At 35.8% G+C, this 19,928-nt stretch overlaps 1 protein-coding gene across 12 annotated transcripts in view; it reads left to right on the top strand.

Annotated features, from left to right (window-relative positions):
• The window catches only part of MIA2 (MIA SH3 domain ER export factor 2), a 117,834-nt gene that overhangs the window by 60,209 nt on the left and 37,697 nt on the right, over nucleotides 1–19,928 (top strand). For all 12 annotated transcript variants that reach the window (XM_015143540.3, XM_077937836.1, XM_077937837.1 and 9 more), the window contains 8 exon segments: nucleotides 262–366; nucleotides 5,394–5,516; nucleotides 7,414–7,534; nucleotides 8,769–8,815; nucleotides 9,588–9,678; nucleotides 13,713–13,851; nucleotides 18,231–18,332; nucleotides 19,616–19,676. In XM_015143540.3, coding sequence (XP_014999026.3) covers nucleotides 262–366; nucleotides 5,394–5,516; nucleotides 7,414–7,534; nucleotides 8,769–8,815; nucleotides 9,588–9,678; nucleotides 13,713–13,851; nucleotides 18,231–18,332; nucleotides 19,616–19,676 — 789 coding nt within the window.

Here is a 19,928-nt window from a genome sequence, read left to right on the forward strand (position 1 = left end):
AGAACAAATAGTTATCAAAATTTGCTGCACAGTACATAGAAAGTTACAAGAGGTTTGTCCAAGGTCACATCGTAGCAAGTTAGTGGGAGAGGCAGGACTAGACCGCAATTCTAGACAAGCCTTTTTTCTGCTACACCATGCTGCCTCTGCTGTTAATATTGGCATGGTTTTGCCTTTGTTTAATTCTGTGTTCTAGGGAGTATGTGTAAAGATGTGTATTAAATTAATTGTTACAAACTTGATATTTTTTGTTTTACTTAGGCCAAAATGACCTTCAGGATATTTCAAATGAATGAAGAACGACTGAAGATAGCAATAAAAGATGCTTTGAATGAAAATTCTCAATTGCAGGAAAGTGAGAAACAGGTTTGTGTTCTGTAGGGACTCTTCAACTTGTGAATATGTAATTATAAATATTCTTGGCATCCTCATGACTGACCCATACTAGGGACAAGTGTAGGCTTTTCCTTGAGAGCACGAGAGTAGGACAGTCTCCCTTACGTATTTCAGTGTCTGTCTCTTTTGTATAGCATACCAAAGTGTATACTTTTGGCAGCCTCTACCCCCAGGACAGGGAAAGTAAGCCAGGGCATTTAGCATTTTGGTAATCATAACCAACTTAAAACCAGACTGAAGGGGTACAGAGAATGCGAGTGAGGATTATTGAAGTTATAGATCTGGGGCCTAAAGATAGAAGCAGTTCTGGCGGCAGATCACATGAGGAGGTGGTATTTGCCCTGTTTCTCGCCCACATACATAGATACTCCCAGGTATATTTCTTCTTCTGCTTTGCCAATATAATTGGAACTTTTCAGTGGGAAAATTTTTCAGTGATTAAGTTATTTTATTTTTATTTTTATTTTTTTTTTTGAGACAGAGTCTCGCTCTGTCGCCCAGGCTGGAGTGCAGTGGCCGGATCTCAGCTCACTGCAAGCTCCGCCTCCCGGGTTTACGCCATTCTCCTGCCTCAGCCTCCCAGGTAGCTGGGACTACAGGCGCCCGCCACCTCGCCCGGCAATTTTTTGTATTTTTTAATAGAGACGGGGTTTCACTGTGTTAGCCAGGATGGTCTCGATCTCCTGACCTAGTGATCCGCCCGTCTCGGCCTCCCAAAGTGCTGGGATTACAGGCTTGAGCCACCGCGCCCGGCCCGATTAAGTTATTATAATTATCCAAATATTACTCACACCAGAGCCACATGGGTTGTTGTTGTTGTTGTTGTTTTTTTTTTTTTTTTTTTAAGACGGAGTCTCACTCTGTTGCCAGGCTGGAGTGTAGTTGTGTGATCTTGGCTCATTGCAACCTCTGCCTCCCAGGTTCAAGCAATTCTCCTGCCTCAGCCTGCTGAGTAGCTGGGACTACAGGCGTGTGTACAGGCACGCGCTTCTATGCCCAGCTAATTTTTGTATTTTTAGTGGAGACGGGGTTTCACCATGTTGACCAGGATGGTCTCGATCTCTTGACCTCATGATCCGCCCGCCTCGGCCTCCAAAAGTGCTAGGATTATAGGCGTGAGCCACTGCACCTGGCCTCGTGGTTTGTTCTTATTACATATTCTGTCTTATTCAATATTTTCCTTAGAGTTAATAATTGTTTTGTTTCTTGTATACTTACCTGGTTCATCTGTACACTGTCTTCTAGAGATACAGGTATCTTATTCATGCCTTCAAATGCTTTGTTTAATATGTTAATTTCGTTTTCTTTTTCTTGAAGCAGTTTTTTTCTCGGGCCTCTCCTGGTTTAATAAGAACTTATTCTGTAGGTGTGTGTTCTGTTCTGTGTCCCGAGATTTCACTTCACCCCCATCCTAAAGATTCCTCGTCTTTCTCCTGTGTTAGATCTTCTATTTCCCATATCTAAGCTCTTTTGTGGTTAATTCTTTTGGTTAACTTTCTGAGGAAGAGGTATAGGAAGTAATTTTTTAAGAACTTACACGCCTGGAAATGTCTTGCTTCTCATACTTCTTGATATTTTGGTTGAATATATTCTGGGTTGGCATATTTTTTTTTCCTCAAAATTTTGACACTGTCACTCCATTGTCTTGACTTTCCAGTATTGCTTTTAATAAGTCAGAAGCTATTCAAATAATTGGATATATTTGGTAATCTGCTTTTTTCCTCCCTGGAAGCTTTTAATATCTTTTTATTGTTTCCTCTTCTCTGAAATCACGGATCATTACACATCTCTTGACCTCATGATCTACCCGCCTTGGCCTCCCTAAGTGCTGGGATTACAGGTGCGAGCCACCATGCCTGGTCACTGGCGGGGTTTTCTTTTCTTTTGTTTTGTTTTTTTTTTTGTTGTTTTTTTGTTTTTGAGACAGAGTCTCGCCTTGCTGATCAGGCTGGAGTGATCTTGGCTCACTGCAACTTCCGCCTCCTGGGTTCAAGTGATTCTCCTGCCTCAGCCTCCCAAGCTGGGATTATAAGCATCTGCCACCACGCCCGGCTAATTTTTTGTATTTTTACTAGAGATGGGGTTTCACCATGTTGGCCAGGCTGGTCTTGAACTGACCTCAGGTGATCCACTCGCCTCGGCCTCCCAAAGTGCTGGGATTACAAGCGTGAGCCATTGCACCCAGCTCTTGGCGGGCTTTTCTACAGGATATTCTGGTTAGAGTATTTATTTTCCTTTTTTTCTTTTTTTTTTTTGAGACAGAGTCTCACTTTGTCACCCAGTCTGGAGTTCAGGGCGCTATCTCGGCTCACTGTAACCTCTGCTGCCTGGGTTCAAGTGATTCTCCTGCCTCAGCCTCCCAAGTAGCTGGGATTACAGGCATGCACCACCACATCTGGCTAATTTTTGTGTTTTTGGTAGAGATGGGGTTTCACCATGTTGGCCAGGTTGGTCTTGAACTCTTGACCTCAAGTGATCTGCCTGCCTTGGCCTCCCAGAGTGCTGGGATTACAGGCAGGAACCACTGCGCCTGGCCAGGTTAGGGTATTTATAATTGGAGGATTCTCAGTTGTTGGTATCTGACGACCGTTTGCACGGGGATGAGTCCTCCACATTTCCCATTTGGGAGATGTAAGCCTATTTGCCAACAGTCTTGCAACTCAGTCAGGTAAAGAGTGCTGGTGTCTGACTGTTCAGTAAGTCAGTTTCCTCTCAGTACTTTTATGTTTTCAGTATGTTATTTCCACCTTCACCTGGATAGATGTCCCAGAGTCTCAGGTTCTACCTCTCCAAAGAATAACCCAGTAGGGTTTTGTGTGTGTGTGTGTGTGTGTGTGTTTGTTTGTGTGTGTGTGTTTGTTTGTGTGTGTGTGTGTGTGTAAGAGAGAGAGAGAATGAATGAGAGAATAAGAATGTGTATATATTTATGTCACGGGAGGCTTTCCAACTGCTTTTTATACAGACTTTTGGCCAGTCCTCCTTTTTTCCAATCCTGCTTATTTTCCCTACTATTTGTGCCTTCAAATCATGAGTCTTTCTGGGGTATATCAAATCAGCCTACTTTTGGGTGTTCCTACGTTCTGGCTTAGATTTTAGTTCTCTCTAGTAGGTTGAGTCTTTTTATCACACTTCCATCTCTTTCCATTTTCTACTTCTACAGTTATCTTTTGTCTCATCTCCTATTCTTTTTTCCTCGTGGGTTTATGCGTTTGAAAAAAATAATCTGTTTTCTGCCATTTTAATAGATTTGAGTAGAAAGTGGTGGTAAACCCCGTGTTAAATTTGCCATGTTATGATCAATAGTTACCTTTTCCACCTTGGAAAATATTTCACCTAGATTAGTCTTACTCTTTACAACTGCTTTCATCTAACTCCCTTGTAATAATCAAAGTTCTTGAAACAAACTGTATTCACTGATGCCATGTTCTAATACACTCCTTCTCTCATGTTTTAATACTGCATACTGTGTACTCAAGTCACTTTATTGCCTCATGAGAGATGACCTAATCACCAAATGTGAATTGTTTCCTGAATTCTCATTTGTTTTTACCTGTATCATCTGATTCTGTTATATATACATAGAAAAGGGTTACTTTTCATGTGTTAGGAAATATGCTAATGAAGCCTTAGTTTTGCAGAGAAATCCAATAATTACTGTTTGGTAGAACATAGTTTCAAAGACTGAATAAATTTAGACTTTTTCATATATATGAGCCATTTCTTTTGTGAATTGCCCGCTCAGTCTTTTTTTTTCTTTGCCTATTTTTCTTATTGAGGTCTAAGAGCTCTTTGCATGCTAAGGTTATTAACCTTCTGCTACAAATGTTACGAGAATACTTTCTTGTTGGGGTGCAGTGGGTCACACCTGTAATCCCAGTGATTTGGAAGGTCCAGGTGGGAGGATCACTTGAGGCCAGGAGTTCAAGATCAGTCTGAGCAACAGAGCAAGACCCTGATTCTACAAAAAATAAAAATAAAAAAATTAGCAGGGTATGGTGACATGTGTTTGTAGTCTAGTTGCTTGGGAAGCTGAGGTGAGAGAATATCTTGAGCCCAGTAGTTAAGATTGTGGTCCAGTTTGAATGAGAGAATGAGACCCTGCCTCTAAAAAAAAAAAAAAAGGATTCCTTTCTAGTTATTTGTCTTTAAATTTCATTTGTGTTATATTTGATTTGTGAAGCTTTTAAGCTTTATATAGTCAAGTCTGCCTTTTATGATGATCTTTACTTTTTGTCATGTTCAGAAAGGCTTTCCTTTCCTGTATATGTAGTATATGTAGTAGAATATATGTAGTGTATGTAGCAGAATATACTTTCCTGTATATGTAGTATATGTAGTAGAATATATGTAGTGTATGTAGTAGAATATACTTTCCTGTATATGTAGTATATGTAGTAGAATACTGTTTGTGCAGAATCTGGTCTGTTCTAGATTAATGTTATTATTATTATTTTTTCTTTGAGATGGAGTCTCTTTCTGTTGCCAGGCTGGAGTGCGGTGGCACAATCTCAGCTCACTGCAACCTCTGCCTCCTGGGTTCAAGTGATTCTACTGCCTCAGCTTCCCGAGTAGCTGGGACTACAGGCATGTGTCACCACGCCCAGCTAATTTTTGTATTTTAGTAGAGACGGGGTTTCACCATGTTGGCCAGGCTGGTGGTATTTCTAAAGATTAGTTATTTTAAGTACAAAATTGCACAATGATTTAAAAAATAAATTTTAATGCAAGTAAGGCATGACATTTTATATGGGATATGAGGAACGGTAAGAAATGATCAAATCTAAGATATGTATAACTCAGAAAACCTTTATTTGATATAAATATATGATATAAACTAGTTGAAGAATGTGTGTGTTATTTTACACTACCCCATTTTGAAAGTTCTTTGAAAACAGGAGCCATGTCTTTCTTTTTTAAGTGGCTACACAGTGCCTTCTTAGTATCTTTCAATGATTCACTTACGTAATGAGTTGCATTTTTAAAATTTTCATTTTCAGCTTTTGCAAGAAGCTGAAGTATGGAAAGAACAAGTGAGTGAACTTAATAAACAGAAAATAACATTTGAAGACTCCAAAGTACACGCAGAACAGGTTCTAAATGATAAAGAAAATCACATCAAGGTAAATGGCTCTACTGGTTTTAGTGACCAAGTTGGCTAGAATTTTACACTAACTCTGAAGTTTGAAAACTAGTTTTTAGCAGCTTTTATTTTCACAACATATTTTTATAACGTATTTGGCCAGATTTTCAAATGTTTCTTGAATACTTACATATTTGCAGTATGTACATGCACATACACACATACATACTTATATGAATATTCTGTGTGTCCTGTTTTCTTCTCTGTATTTTAGCCTAGGTATTTAATAAAGAAATAAAAATAATGGTTTTTACTGTTTCTCTTCAGGATGCTATCTGCTCCTGTTAGGAGGTTGGAAGAGTTTGAGAAATTGGACACATAGTTATATATATTAATTGAATATCTTTAACTGGTGTATGTACTTTCATGGAGAGGAATACTTTTAAAAAATAAATTTAATTGAAACTTGACTCTAATTGTAGGAATAAAATAATCGATATTACGCTTTGGATTTTTTGACTTTTTTCATTTCCTACTCATTTAAAAAGTCTTAATGCTGGTAAATACAGATACTCACATGTATCAAATACTATGTAAAGCTAATGTTCTATAATTTACACAGTGATGTTGTCATATTGAAAGTGATGGATTTATGCTAGTTATATTGCTGCTAAGAATATTTTCAAAATTCCAGCTTTTATTCAGAATTTGGCACACACATACACATATATTTAGTACATAATATATATTATATATAAAAATATATATTAAATATATAATATATATAATATGTATACTTATATGTATATAAAGTCCTATATATATATAAATTATATATATATAAAGTAAATATGTGTGTGTGTGTATATATATATTTTTTGGAGACAGAGTTTCAATCTTGTTGCCCAGGCTGGAGTGCAATGGCACCATCTCAGCTCACTGCAACCTCTGCCTCCTGTGTTAAAGTGATTCTCCTGCCTCAGCCTCCTGAGTAGCTGGGACTACAGGCATGTGCCAATATGCCTGGCTAATTTTTTTGTATTTTTGGTAAAGACGGGGTTTCACCATTTTGGCCAGGCTAGTCTTGAACTCCTGACCTCAGATGATCCACCTATCTCAGCCTCCCAAAGTGTGGGGATTACAGGCGTGAGCCACCGCACCCGGCTGTGACATATTGTTTTATTTTTTCTAAACTTCCTCTACTGAAGGGTTTGGGATTCTTTTAAAGATAACAAGAATGAAATGCTAACCTCAAGCTCTGCTGAAAGGTATAGGCCATGTTATTTGTGCTTGGAACTCTGAAGAGAGGGAGGAGATCGAAGGGTGAAAATTGTAGAGCAGTGCATTATTTTTAGGTGGGTTCCTCCAGAGGAATACGTGACACGTCATTTTATTATCTGTAGTGTTGGAAAATATTCTTTATTCAACAAAATTCAAAAAGTACTTTTGGAAAACCTCTAATGTTCCATTCAAATTCTATTTTATAAATGTCTTTATCTCAGTTGAACTCCTCAGCTAATTGTTTCCTTGAATAAATCAAGTAAAAATCTACGATCTTTTTATACATTATGTATCTCACTGTAGATGTGTTTGGTGTCACACAGAATTTACTCTTATGTTAATTAGGCCACTGTTATTTGTGGCATGTGAGAAATGTCATATACAAAAATATTTTACTGCTTTTTAGTTGCATGATATTAATATGTACTATACTTGATTTGGGAATAACTAGTTTTGGTTTTTATCTTGCAGAGTTTAATAGTCAATAAATGTTATCATTTCTCAAGACTACAATATCTTAGGAGGTGGAAAATAAGAGCTCTTGTGTTGTTATTTATGTGGATTGATTTTTAAACTATAACTGGACATTCAGAAGTTGTAAGGCTCTTAGCATAAGGCATTACTCTCTCTGTTTTTCCCCTTTGTTAAATGTCAAGACTCTGACTGAACGCTTGCTAAAGATGAAAGATTGGGCTGCTGTGCTTGGAGAAGACATAATGGATGATGATAACTTGGAATTAGAAATGAACAGTGAATCAGAAAATGGTGCTTACTTAGGTATTAAGTCATGACTCATCTCCTTTTGCTAAAATGGTGACTAGCTCTTCTATTTCCTTTTTTTCCCCTATGTGCACCATGTTCTTTATATGCTTTTACTTTGGCACATTCTGTCTGTCTGCAACATACTGTCCTTTCTCACCATCCCTCGTAGTTTAGCTTCAGCTGGAGCATTGCCTTTTCAGTAAGTCTTTCTCCAGCTGCTCAGACACACTTACAGCCTCCCCGCTTTGTTTTCTTTGTGTATTATACATATCTTTATTATAGCCACTTTCAAAATTACATCATAATCATTTCAATACCTGTTTTTCCCTGTACTGTAAGCTAATCAAATGGATGAATGACTAGTTTGAGAAATGAGTGTTCTATAAATGAATACTTCAGGATACTTCTTTTGCTTTCGTCAGAGGTTCAGATGGTTACAGTACTTTTAATCTTAGCCATTCAAATTGTTATTGCCACTGCTGGTTGTGCTCTGAAGTTGGTGAAAGTAGCAAAAGTTAGTTTCACTATAGCCACTTACTGTATTTTCACACCAATTCCTTTGACCTGAAAAAAACCTTTTTATTTTGAAATATGGCATCATAGGGAGTTCTAAAACTAGTACAGAGGCCCCATGTACCCCTCTCTCATTTTACCCCAGTAGTAGTTCTTCAGACTTTTATGTTATTTTTCTGTTCTCTTCCTCAACCCCCTGCATAATTAACAAATTTATTAAGGAGAAAAAAGTGCGATTAAAAGGTTTTTCATGATAACATTAATATGTTGGAAAAAATTACATCCCTAAAATAAGTATATAAAGTTCTGTTTATACTTTTTCATTTCTACTTGATCATATATGAAATAATTCTTTCTCTATTTGAGAAAACTCATGCTTGTTTAATGTTGTTTTAACTTGGGTTATAATTTTACTCATATTTTGGATGCTGTAAGAATCCAAGAATAGTTAACGATTGTGGTCTATATTTAGATGAATATCGAATCCTTGTTATAAGTCTGTTCTTCGAGTTAGAGCTGAAGAACATTGTTAAATGATATGGCACTTCAGTGCTTTTATTGTTTAGCTTCCTGGAAGCAAGTCCAAGGCCATTCTGCTTTATACCAAATGCTTTATTGTAGCAAGAAGAGGGATTATAAGTTTCTGGTTGAGTGAACTGATAAACTCATTTTGATGTCTATTGTCATATTGTACTATTTTCCCAAATCATTGTTGTGCTTTTGATTTTCACTGTAGATAATCCTCCAAAAGGAGCTTTGAAGAAGCTGATTCATGCTGCTAAGGTTTGTGCTATTAGATACATATAAAGAATAAGGAGGAAGAAAAAGAGCATGGATTACTCATGTCTCCTTTATAGTAACTGTTTAAAAAATCCATTTTATTGTTCCCATATACAAATATTTAAGAAATTACCAGAATTTTCATCGTCAATTACTTTTTACTTTCAGTTATTAACTTTAGAAGTTCATATAATTTTTGGAATTTATCAAAATAAAAAATTCCAAGTTCTGTACTCATTTTTTCAGATAAGAATATATTTAAAATGTTTCTTGTATTTTATCTCATACTTCCTTCAGTGCATTCTTTTTCTTCTAGTCTCAGTATTTTCTTACCCCTTCTGCCCTATATCCTATTTTAAGTAAATACTAGATTCCTTTTTTTCTGGTTTATTCCTTCTCTTTTCCACCCTAGTAGTGGTATTCTCATTTTTGCTGATCTATGTGAAGTCTTGGTAATGTAGTTTGAAGGCTGCTTTAATAAAAACTTTTGTTGAAAGTAAATAGAATGAAAATAGTCACTTTCTTAAGCATCCAGTGAAAAGCATTCACTACTTTTCTCTATCCCTTGTTCTGAGATTTACAAGTATTGATGACTTTGCTGGTTTTTTTAAGATGGAAGTTGCATTATTGGTTTCTGTATTCCAGGTGATAATTTCATCAAAATGATAAAAGAGCTTAAAAAGTGTTGGGGTTGTTATAGTGAGGTTTTATGTTATTTTTGTTGTTGTTGTATAACTAATTAATGTTACTTTTCTCCTTCTTCCCTTCTTTAAAGTTAAATGCTTCTTTAAAAACCTTAGAAGGAGAAAGAAACCAAATTTATATTCAGTTATCTGAAGTTGATAAAACAAAGGAAGAGCTTACAGGTAGGTCATCTATATACACACTTTTGATGTTTTTCTAAGTAAGTACACCTCCTTTCAGAGAATGGTAAAAATTAATTGAATTAATTTTGGGAAGATCCAATTATATATATATTTTAACTTTTGTTCTTGTTAGGTATTTGTGAAACAGTCCTGGTTTTTGTTGTCATTGTTGCTAAAGGTATATTGATTTCCTCTGTATTTATGTGAAGTTAAAATAATGAAATTTTTAAAAACACATGTAAAACTGTATTTATCTTTGAATTACAGTGCTATGTGTTTGTTATGTTTTAGATGTTAAAAAGCAGCAAATTGAAACTTAATGTTTAAAATCTCTGTTAATTGAAAAATTGATCTTCAGTAGTGGTACTACTTGCAGTATGATTTGTTCCTTTAATGTACATACATAGTATATTAGCACATACAAGAGTGATGTTAGACCTGTAGAAACAAAGGTTTTGTTTTAATTGAAAACATTTATGTTTATTTTGCTGATAGTGTTTGTATTTTCAAAAAGTAAACAAGTTCCGTCAATATGTTTGAAAAATTTTAAAGTTGGCATAAATAGCATCTCATTTTATAAAAATAAAAAAGAATAAGTAAAAAGATTTACTATATACATTTGGAAGGACATACTCAAATGTCAACAATGATTATCTCTGAATATGGGATTATGGACAGATTTTTATATTCTTTTTACTTATCTGTATTTTCAAAAACTTCTACAGTATGTGAACTACATTTATAATACTATTTTAAAAGATTGAACCACCAAAGATAGAGGTTATTAAACAATTATATCCCTACTCACATGATTTTAGTAATTGGATTATTTTTGGATTTAGAGAAACATTAGTATTAGTTTAAGAGAATGTTGCTATATGTAAAGCATTGTACTAAAAACCATGGGAGATTCACAGAAGGAAAAGATAGCTTACTTTCAAGGAAGTGGTATTTGAAAAAACGTGTGTACAGAGTGCCAGAGTAGCAAGGAAATTTGCTCACCAGCTGTCCCACTCCTTAATACAGTTTCCTGGCAAATCTTTGTTTTTTTTCTTAGATTAATATTTGGAGACTCTATGTCTGCCTGTACTCTTCTTCCAAATCTAACTTTTTTTAATGGATCATGAAAGATAAATTTCTGTAATTGATCTTTTATTCATAGCATGAAGATTTTCCTCTAAACTGTTTCTGCCTTTTCTCGTAATCATTTACAGTGGTCTTTAAGTCACAATTCAAAACAAAATAGCTAGAGTAGAAGTACAAAAATATGGCTAGGCATGGTGGCTCACGCCTGTAATCCCAGCACTTTGGGAGGCCAACGTGGGCAGATAACTTGAGCTGGGGAGTTCAAGACCAGCTTGGCCAACATGGTGAAACGCTGTCTCTACTTAAAATACAAAAATTAGTCGGGCGTGGTGGCACATGCCTGTAGTCCCAGCTGCTTGGGAGGCTGAAGCATGAGAATCTCTTGAACCTGGGGTGAGCCAAGATCACACCGCTGCACTCCAGCCTAGGTGACTGAGCGAGACTCTGTCTCAAAAAAAAAAAAAGGAGTACATAAATACATTAATTAAGTATTGGGTTGTAGTTTGCTTATTTGTTTTACAGTAGGGATGATTGAATTTTAATAGAGATAATACCCAACATTAATTTCTTTATGTGATTGTTCTTGGCAATGGCTTAAAGCCTAGGTCAGTGAATTTTTTTTTCTGATGTAGATTAAAAAATTTCTGTGGAAAGATAGTTACATACAATTTCCTATACATTTAATCATTTAATATTTAAAGATTTATGTAAACTGTTATTTTGGTTTGTATGTTTAATGGGTTATATTAGTCCATTCTCACATTGCTGTAAAGAACTACCTGAAACTGAGTCATTTGTAAGGAAAAGAGGTTTAATTGGCTCATGGTTTTGCAGGCTGACAGGCTTCTGCTTCTGGGGAGGCGTCAGGAAATTTACAGTCATGGTGGAAGGCGAAGGGGAAGCTAGCACGTCTTACATGGTGGGAGCAGGAGGAAGAGAGTGAAAGGGGAGGTGTTACACACTTTAAAATAACCAGATCTCTTGAGAACTCTATCACCTAGCGGGAGACAGCACTAGGAGGATGGTGATAAACCATTAGAAACCACCCCCTTGGTCCAATCACCTCCTGTCAGGCCCCACCTCTAACATTGGGAATTACAATTCAGCATGAAATTTGGATGGGGACACAAAGCCAAACCATGTCATGAGGGTTTTAGAATAATTAAATACCATTACATGTAATTACTAAAATTTTCATGCTTGTTAATACGATTTCCAAAACTTTCCTCTTTAGGCAGATTGAGTTTTGTCTGTTAAGATTTGTGGTGGTGATTCATATACATGTTATGGGAGATGATACCTTCCTTCATCTTAGAGGAGTTGAGGTTATTATCTTGGTACCTTAATATTAGAGATGTTCAGAGTTGGTACTTCAATTTTGGAGGAGCTCAGAGTTGAGGTAATTATTTTAGAAGAGAAACGAGGTTTTTAAAAAAAATTGGTGCATAAATTATAAAGCATTCATAATTATTTAGAATTATTCATTTTTATTTTATAGATTTTTTTAAAGATGGTTTAGCAGTTGAAACAAAGCTTAAAGTTGGTATTTTTCTCTCTGGTCTTGATCTGCTTTAAACTAGGAGTATGTTTGAGCGTTTGTTATGAGAAGATCCAGAATTCTGGCTTGACTTACATGTCAAAATTTTAGCTTAAAAGGGAGGGCTAGGTAGAATTTAAGTATTTATTGAGAGAGAAAGTTTTTACTAGATAAAAACAGGCATTATTCATCACCTGGAAATAGTTTTACAGGGAATGTTGAACTACAATATCTCCCTTTAAAACTCTTATCTCCAAGACCTTCCTGAGAAAGTTAGTGGCATTTAGCTCCAAAATTGAAAATTAGATGCTAGAATTAGAATGTTTAAGGTTTTGGGAATCCTCTAAATAATAATAAAAATTAGAAGTTTTTTTTTTTTTTTTTTTGGAGACAGGGTCTCGCTTTTTCACCCAGGCTGGAGTGCATTGGTGTGATCTTGGCTCACTGTAAGCTCTGCCTCCCAGGTTCAAGCAGTTCTCCTTCCTCAGCCTCCCAAGTAGCTGGAATTACAGGCGTGCCCCACAACACCTGACTAATTTTTGTATTTTAAGTAGAGACAGGGTTTTGCCATGTTGACCAGGCTGATACTGAACTCCTGGCCTCAAGTGATCCACCCACTTCGGCCTTCCAAAGTGCTGAAATTTACAGGCATGAGCCACTGTGCCCGGCCAAAATTAAAACAATTTATATAGCTCCTTAATTAAAATATTAATACACTCAGTGGAACACTATTCAGTCATCAAAAAATAATGGGATCCTGTTTTGTGGCAACATGAGTGAGCCTATTTTAAGTGAAATAAGCCACACCAGAAAGAGAAATGGCACATGTTCTCACTCATATATGGGAGCTAAAAATGTTGATCTTATACAAGTAGAGAGTGGAATAGTAATAGTAATATGAGGTTGGGAAATATAGAGGGTAGCGGATTAGGGAGAGGTTAGTTAGCAGATACAAAATTATAACTAGATAGGTGGAACGATTTCTAGTGTTCTATAGCACTATAGGGTGACTAGTTAACTTTATATTTATTTTTCTTTTTCTTAGATCTACTTTGTCATATTGTTATTTTTAAATAGCTAGAAGAGAGGATTTTGAATGTTTATAACATAAACAAATGACAAATGTTAGAGGTGATGGATATGCTAATTACCCTGATAGGATTATTACACATTGAATACTTGTATTGAAATATCACACTGTACCACATAAATATGTACAGTTTTTATGTGTCAATCAACTAATAACAATAAAAGCATTCAGGTAATCAAAATACCTTATAGATTTTCTGTTATTGGATAGAGTTCAGTTTATTAATAATTTATTATTTTTAGTAATTTTTATGTTTCTGAAATGTTAGTATGCAACTCAAAATGTTTACTCCTTTGATTATGACTTAAACTTTTTATATAGAGCATATTAAAAGTCTTCAGACTGAACAAGCATCTTTGCAGTCAGAAAACACACATTTTGAAAATGAGAATCAGAAGCTTCAACAGAAACTAAAAGTAATGACTGAATTATATCAAGAAAATGAAATGAAACTCCACAGGTAATCAAAATTATGTTAACTCCATTGAATAGCAAGTAAAATAGCTTTAGGGATACATGTTACATGGTTACCTGTAGCGATTACTGAAAGTTCTCAATTTGTGATTAGATTGTGTGTCATCAACTTATTTTTAAGAAAGGTATTTGATCTGGAATACTTTTCAATAAATCTGGAAACACTTCTGTTTTCAACAAAGAAAATATTGTAAATGATGTTGGAATTTCCAAGCTAGTTAACGAATCCTCTTTAGCTTCTAGTAAGTAGTCAGCAAATTATTACCTTAAACTTCCTAATACTGGCAGGGTTTCTGAGTGGACACTCTTGATCGAACTGCCCATTTAATTCCATCTCTGATATATGTAAAACGGATTTCTCTGTTCTGTGCAAGTTGCTTCTGCCCAAGTGTTCCTTGTCTTAGTAAATGGCAGTGTCCTTTACTTAGTTATATAGGGTGGCTCCTCAAGCCATTTTTGACTTCTTTCTTGCTTTTATATCTCGTATTTATTCTGTCATTAAATCCTGTCAGCTTTTTTATAGCCTGAATCTGATCACTTTTTACTATCTCCCTTATTAGTCTAGTCATCAGTAGTTAACATCTGGCTTATTACAGTAGCCTTATGAGTAGTCTCCTCCTTTCCACCTTTTCTCCTGCACTTTGTTTTCTCTGCAGCATGCAGGATGACCCTTAAAGTGTGAATTGTGAGTATGGTCACTCTTGTGCTCAAAATCCCCAGGTGCCTTTATATCACACTCAACCCACAGCTTTTATATCTTGGCCTACAAGACAGTACAGGATTGGACCCTTGGCCACCTCTTCAGTTTTAGCTTATTCATGTTCATTTTCCTCTCAGTACCCTCCATCCGACACTGGCCTTTTTGATGCTCTTTAGCACATTGACCTCAGGGTCTTTTGCACTTGTTTCTTCTGCTTGGAATGATGTTTCCTATATATTTGCATGGCTCAGTTCTTCATTTTATTAGGCCTGGGTTCAAATGTTACCTCAAAGAATCCTTCCCTGGCTACTCTAACTAAAATAATACCTGCTATTCTTCATCCCCTTATTTTGCCTCATAGCTCTTATTGTCCTCTGATGATTGATTGCTTTTCTTTCTTTTATCTTCCCTACATTAAATATGAACTCAGAGAGAATTATTTTCTTCACTTCTGTGTTCCCAGTGCCTAAAGCACGTGAGACACATGATAGCTGTTCAGTACATGTTTGTTGAATATATGTACAAATATGTTCAGTGCCTTTATATATTGGAGTGAAGGAGAGTGTGTGTGTGCATGCTGTTGCCTAAATGCCTAAGTACACTGAAGACCCTTGAGATATCTGAAGACTCTAGATTTTCAAATAGCACATATTTTTTTCATTGTAAAGGGTAATAAGATGTAACAGACTTTCAGGTTCCTTTAGGCTCTTAATGAAAGTTATTACAGTTGTTCTTCATTATTTATAGAATCTGTATTTGTGAATTCACTTACTTGCTAAAATTTATTTGTAAATCAGATCAATACATGCAGAGCTTTTGCAGCCATTCATGAACACATTCCGAATGATGAAAAATTGGAGTTGCCCAATGTGCATGTTCCCAGCTGAGGTCAAACAAGGCAATGCTCTGCTTTCTTGTTTCATCTCTCATTCTGCAAACAAGTGTCCTTTTACAGTATATTTAGTACCTCATTTTTTACATTTTTATGCTTTTTGCTGGTGATTAAGCTGTTTTAAATGCCCCCTAAGCATAGTGCTGAACTGCTATGTGGTGTTTTGAAGCACAAGAAGGCTGTGATGTGTGTTACAGAGAAAATACATGTGTTAGATAACCTTTGTTTAGGCATGAAGTACAGTGCTTTTGGCTGTGAGTTCAATGTCAATAAATTAACAATATATGTTAAATAAGGTATCTTTAAACAGAAGCGCACAAAAAAACAAGGTTATATATTGGTTGGTTGAGAAAATATTTGTGACCAGAGGCTATAGCAGGAAGCTAACCCTGTATTACCCTTGGGAGCAGTGATCTAGTATTTGCTAATTTACGATTTATAGTGACTTTGTGGAACATAACTAGCACAAATAATGACAGTCTACTTTATATATTTGGAAACTGGTAGAGAGTACTAATGCTTCTTTGAGATCAGGATGCTGGGTAGTGCTTGGCTCATTCACTGCCAAGTTCTGTACTTCAGTCATGATTTGGATTCAGTTCACAATTAAAAAGTTGTTATTTGTTATGAACCTTTGGCCATTTGGGACTGCTCAGGGTATGCAAGAGAATAAACTTGGCAAAATGGAAGAATTACAGTATAATCTCATGGTTTTTCAGCCAGTATACCTATGAGTGGGCCCTTCTTTTTATGTTAGAATGAAAGGTATTAAAGTAAAACTTGGATATAAGTGATTGAGGTGAAAGAAATATTTTTGAGTGTATCTTTTGAATAAAAAAAGTATATGGTTGGTTATAGAATTTTGATGAGTAATATTTAACATTTCAAAGAAAAGGTATTTTCTTTAGATTTTTAAAGGATAGGAAACTGAGTAGTATCCTAGTTGTGTGTGTTGTTCACATGATTTCATTCATTAGTTTGAAATTATTTTAAATTCCTAAAATATTTTAAATTTCCTTCTTATATTTAAGTTAAACTACTTGCTACTGAAATTCAGTGAATTATGCCATTGGTACTTCTTCAGAGTAGAATATTGAGTTGATAGTACCAGTGAAATGTTAAATTTGTATTTTTGCTGCATATAGTATAATTTAAGTTCAGTCTAGATGTTGGCCTGATGTTTTTCATGACTGATATACCGTTTTCCCAAATTTAATAGTGGAAACAAATGAAATGGTAGGACCTACAAGCTTGATGTGTTACTTTTGTTTTTTTTTTTGGGGGATGAAGTCTCGCTCTGACCCCCAGGCTAGAGTGCAGTGGCGCGATCTTGGCTCACTGCAACCTCCGCCTCCCGGGTTCACGCCATTCTCCTGCCTCAGCCTCCCGAGTAGCTGGGACTACAGGCGCCCGCCACCGCACCCGGCTAATTTTTGTATTTTTAGTGGAGACGGGATTGCACCATGTTAGCCGGGCTGGTCTCAAACTCCTGACCTCATGATCTGTCTGCCTCAACTTCTGAGAATGCTGGGACTATAGGCATGAGTCACTGCACCTGGCCAAGATATGATATTTTTAAGTCATATCCTCAGGTCTCCTTTCACAGTGTAATTTCTATTATTAATAGGCCCACCCAAATTCAATGGGAAGTTATATAGACCTCACCTTTTATCAGGAGGGGTGTCAAAGAATTTCTAGCTATCTTCAGTCTACACGGTCTGTAAAAGCACATCTCTCTTCCATATCCATGCCCATCGCACTTTCGTGCTTTTCCTAAGGAGATGACTTATTTTTTTTTACAACGTCCATGAATGTGATTGACTTTAGGGAATGCTTTCTAAGCAATAGGTAATGTAGTGTGTAGAATACAAAACATTTACTGCTATGCCGCAAGACTTCTTCAGTCGTTTGTCTTGTTCCTTCTCAAAATTCATGATGGAGGGAAGTTACCTATTTAGGACTCAATGTGTTTTCCTGTGGTATTCAATAAATGTTTCTTGGGTGACCAAGGTTATTAATGACAGTATGTGAAATGAAACAACATGGGTGTTACAGCATAAAAGAGTCACTGCTCATGAGCTCTAGGCCTTGGTTTAATGATTTCTCTGTGCTTCATTTTCGTTTTTGTAAGATGGGAATAACAGTACCACCCTTCTTGTAGAGCTGTTGTGGTAATTAAATAATACATGCAAAAGTCTAAGAACAGTTTTTGGCACATACTAATGGCTCAATAAGTTATTATTAATAGAACTAGATGTAGTAAATAGGACTGCTACTACTACTCTTTACTTTGGGTTCATTGTAATTATAATTGTGTGTGTGTGTGTGTGTGTGTGTGTGTGTGTGTGTGTGTGTATACTCACCTGGAAGCCTAACACTAACCAATATAAAAATTAATGAAACACATTTGATTAATTGGTGACTTCTTACTAGCAAATGTCATGCTTGTTTATACAGAAAGACTTGATAAGTGATAGTCATAATAGTTTTTATTAAATATATCTTTGATCCTGTTTTTAAGATAAATTTATATAGAAAACTCTTGAAACTGTTAGTAGTTGTGTATTAGGCACAATGCTTTACAATTTCGGTTTTTAATATTAAATTTCACACCAGGAATATTTATACAGGTACTTTTTTTTTCCTTGTAGGTAATGTTTTCAGTGGTATTTTAGAAATCATTTTATAGGAATCACCAGTTTTGCTACAATTAAAAAGAATTGATTATCTTATGACATGTATTAAGAGAATTAAAACATTTTTTGTTTTTAAGGAAATTAACAGTAGAGGAAAATTACCGGTTAGAGAAAGAAGAGAAACTTTCTAAAGTAGACGAAAAGATCAGCCATGCCACTGAAGAGCTGGAGACCTATAGGTATTAAATACGTTTTCCCGGTTTCTTTATTGGGATGGGAAGAGTATCTAAAAAACTTAATGCCAGAAAAAATAATAAATGAAAATAGAAAACATTTTAAAATCTGACAGGTGGTACAGACAAAAAAAATATATTTTTGTCTCATCACTTTTCATTCAGATTTCTTGCTCAGCAATTATACAGAAAATATAAAAAGGAAAAATGTTTTTCTTTCAGGCTGTGCGATTTTTAAAATCTCTCAAAGTTGAATATGGACAATTCTATTTCATGTTAGTGTCAATATGAATAGATTTTAATTTTAAGGTCTTTCCTCATTGGTTCAAATGGAGAAGAATGTATGTAATATTAGTGAATCAATAGGTGTGCCACAAAAAGAAGAGTGAGCCACAGAGCATTCTGAAGTATTTAAGACTATAAATCTAGATTTTACCTTGGTTTGATTTACGAGATCCCAGGAAATAGAAAATATAGAGAAGAAAAGGGGCACGATTCAGCAGTATCCCGAATAGTTGTGATACTTCATTTTGCCTCAGTAAGCTTGAGTTTTATCCAAAATAAGTTATCTTATTAGTCTCATAAAAGTAACAAGTAAAATTTTACTTCACAACGATTGCTAATTTCCTAGAATTCTATTAAGACTCTCCACATCTGGCTGGGCACGGTAGCTTACGCCTGTAATCCCCGCACTTTGGGAGGCCGAGGTGGGTGGATCACCTGAGGTCAGGAGTTCTGAGACCAGCCTGGCCAACATGATGAAACCCCATCTCTACTAAAAATACAAAAAAATTAGCCCGTCGTAGTGGCAGGCACCTGTAATCCCAGCTACTCAGGAGACTGGGGCAGGAGAATCGCTTGAACCCTGGAGGCGGAGGTTGCAGTGAGCTGAGATTGCGCCACTGCACTCCATCCTGGGCAACAAGAGCGGCACTCCGTTTAAAAAAAAAAAAGACTACCAACATCTGAATGAATCTTCTAGGATCATTCTTCTTAAAAATGAAAACAACACAATATACCACGTAAATATTTGCGTGACTTTTGGTTTAGGTAAACTCAAGTACTAGTATTATGTTGTAATCAATGTTAAAATTACTTTAGGAAAAAATTTACTGTAGAACCTCTCAGAGGTGATTATTTCTAAATGTGGAATTCTGGAGTTTTTTTTTTTTTTTTTTACACATGAAATAGAGCATTCCAGGTTTTCTAATAAATATTTTTTAGTAGAGAGTATGTTCTGTCATTTCATATTATATGTTAATAGTAGAATAATTATTCATTCCATTTAGAAAGCGAGCCAAAGATCTTGAAGAAGAATTGGAGAGAACTATTCATTCTTATCAAGGGCAGGTATATATATGTGTGTGTGTGTATATATATATATGTATAATTGAAAACAATTCTGATTTGTTTGAATTGATGCAGGAATATAATTACCAGTTGCACACCTCTTTTGAGGTGTTGCATGTGGCGGTGGGACACTTCCCAGGAGCCAAAGATTCTGGGATAAGAAATCTTATTTAAAATTGCCATATTGGCTGGGTGCAGTGGCTCACGCCTGTAATCCCAGCACTTTGGGAAGCTGAAGTGGGTGGATCACTT

Source organism: Macaca mulatta, chromosome 7 (genome assembly GCF_049350105.2).
Source record: "Macaca mulatta isolate MMU2019108-1 chromosome 7, T2T-MMU8v2.0, whole genome shotgun sequence".
NCBI lineage: Eukaryota > Metazoa > Chordata > Mammalia > Primates > Cercopithecidae > Macaca > Macaca mulatta.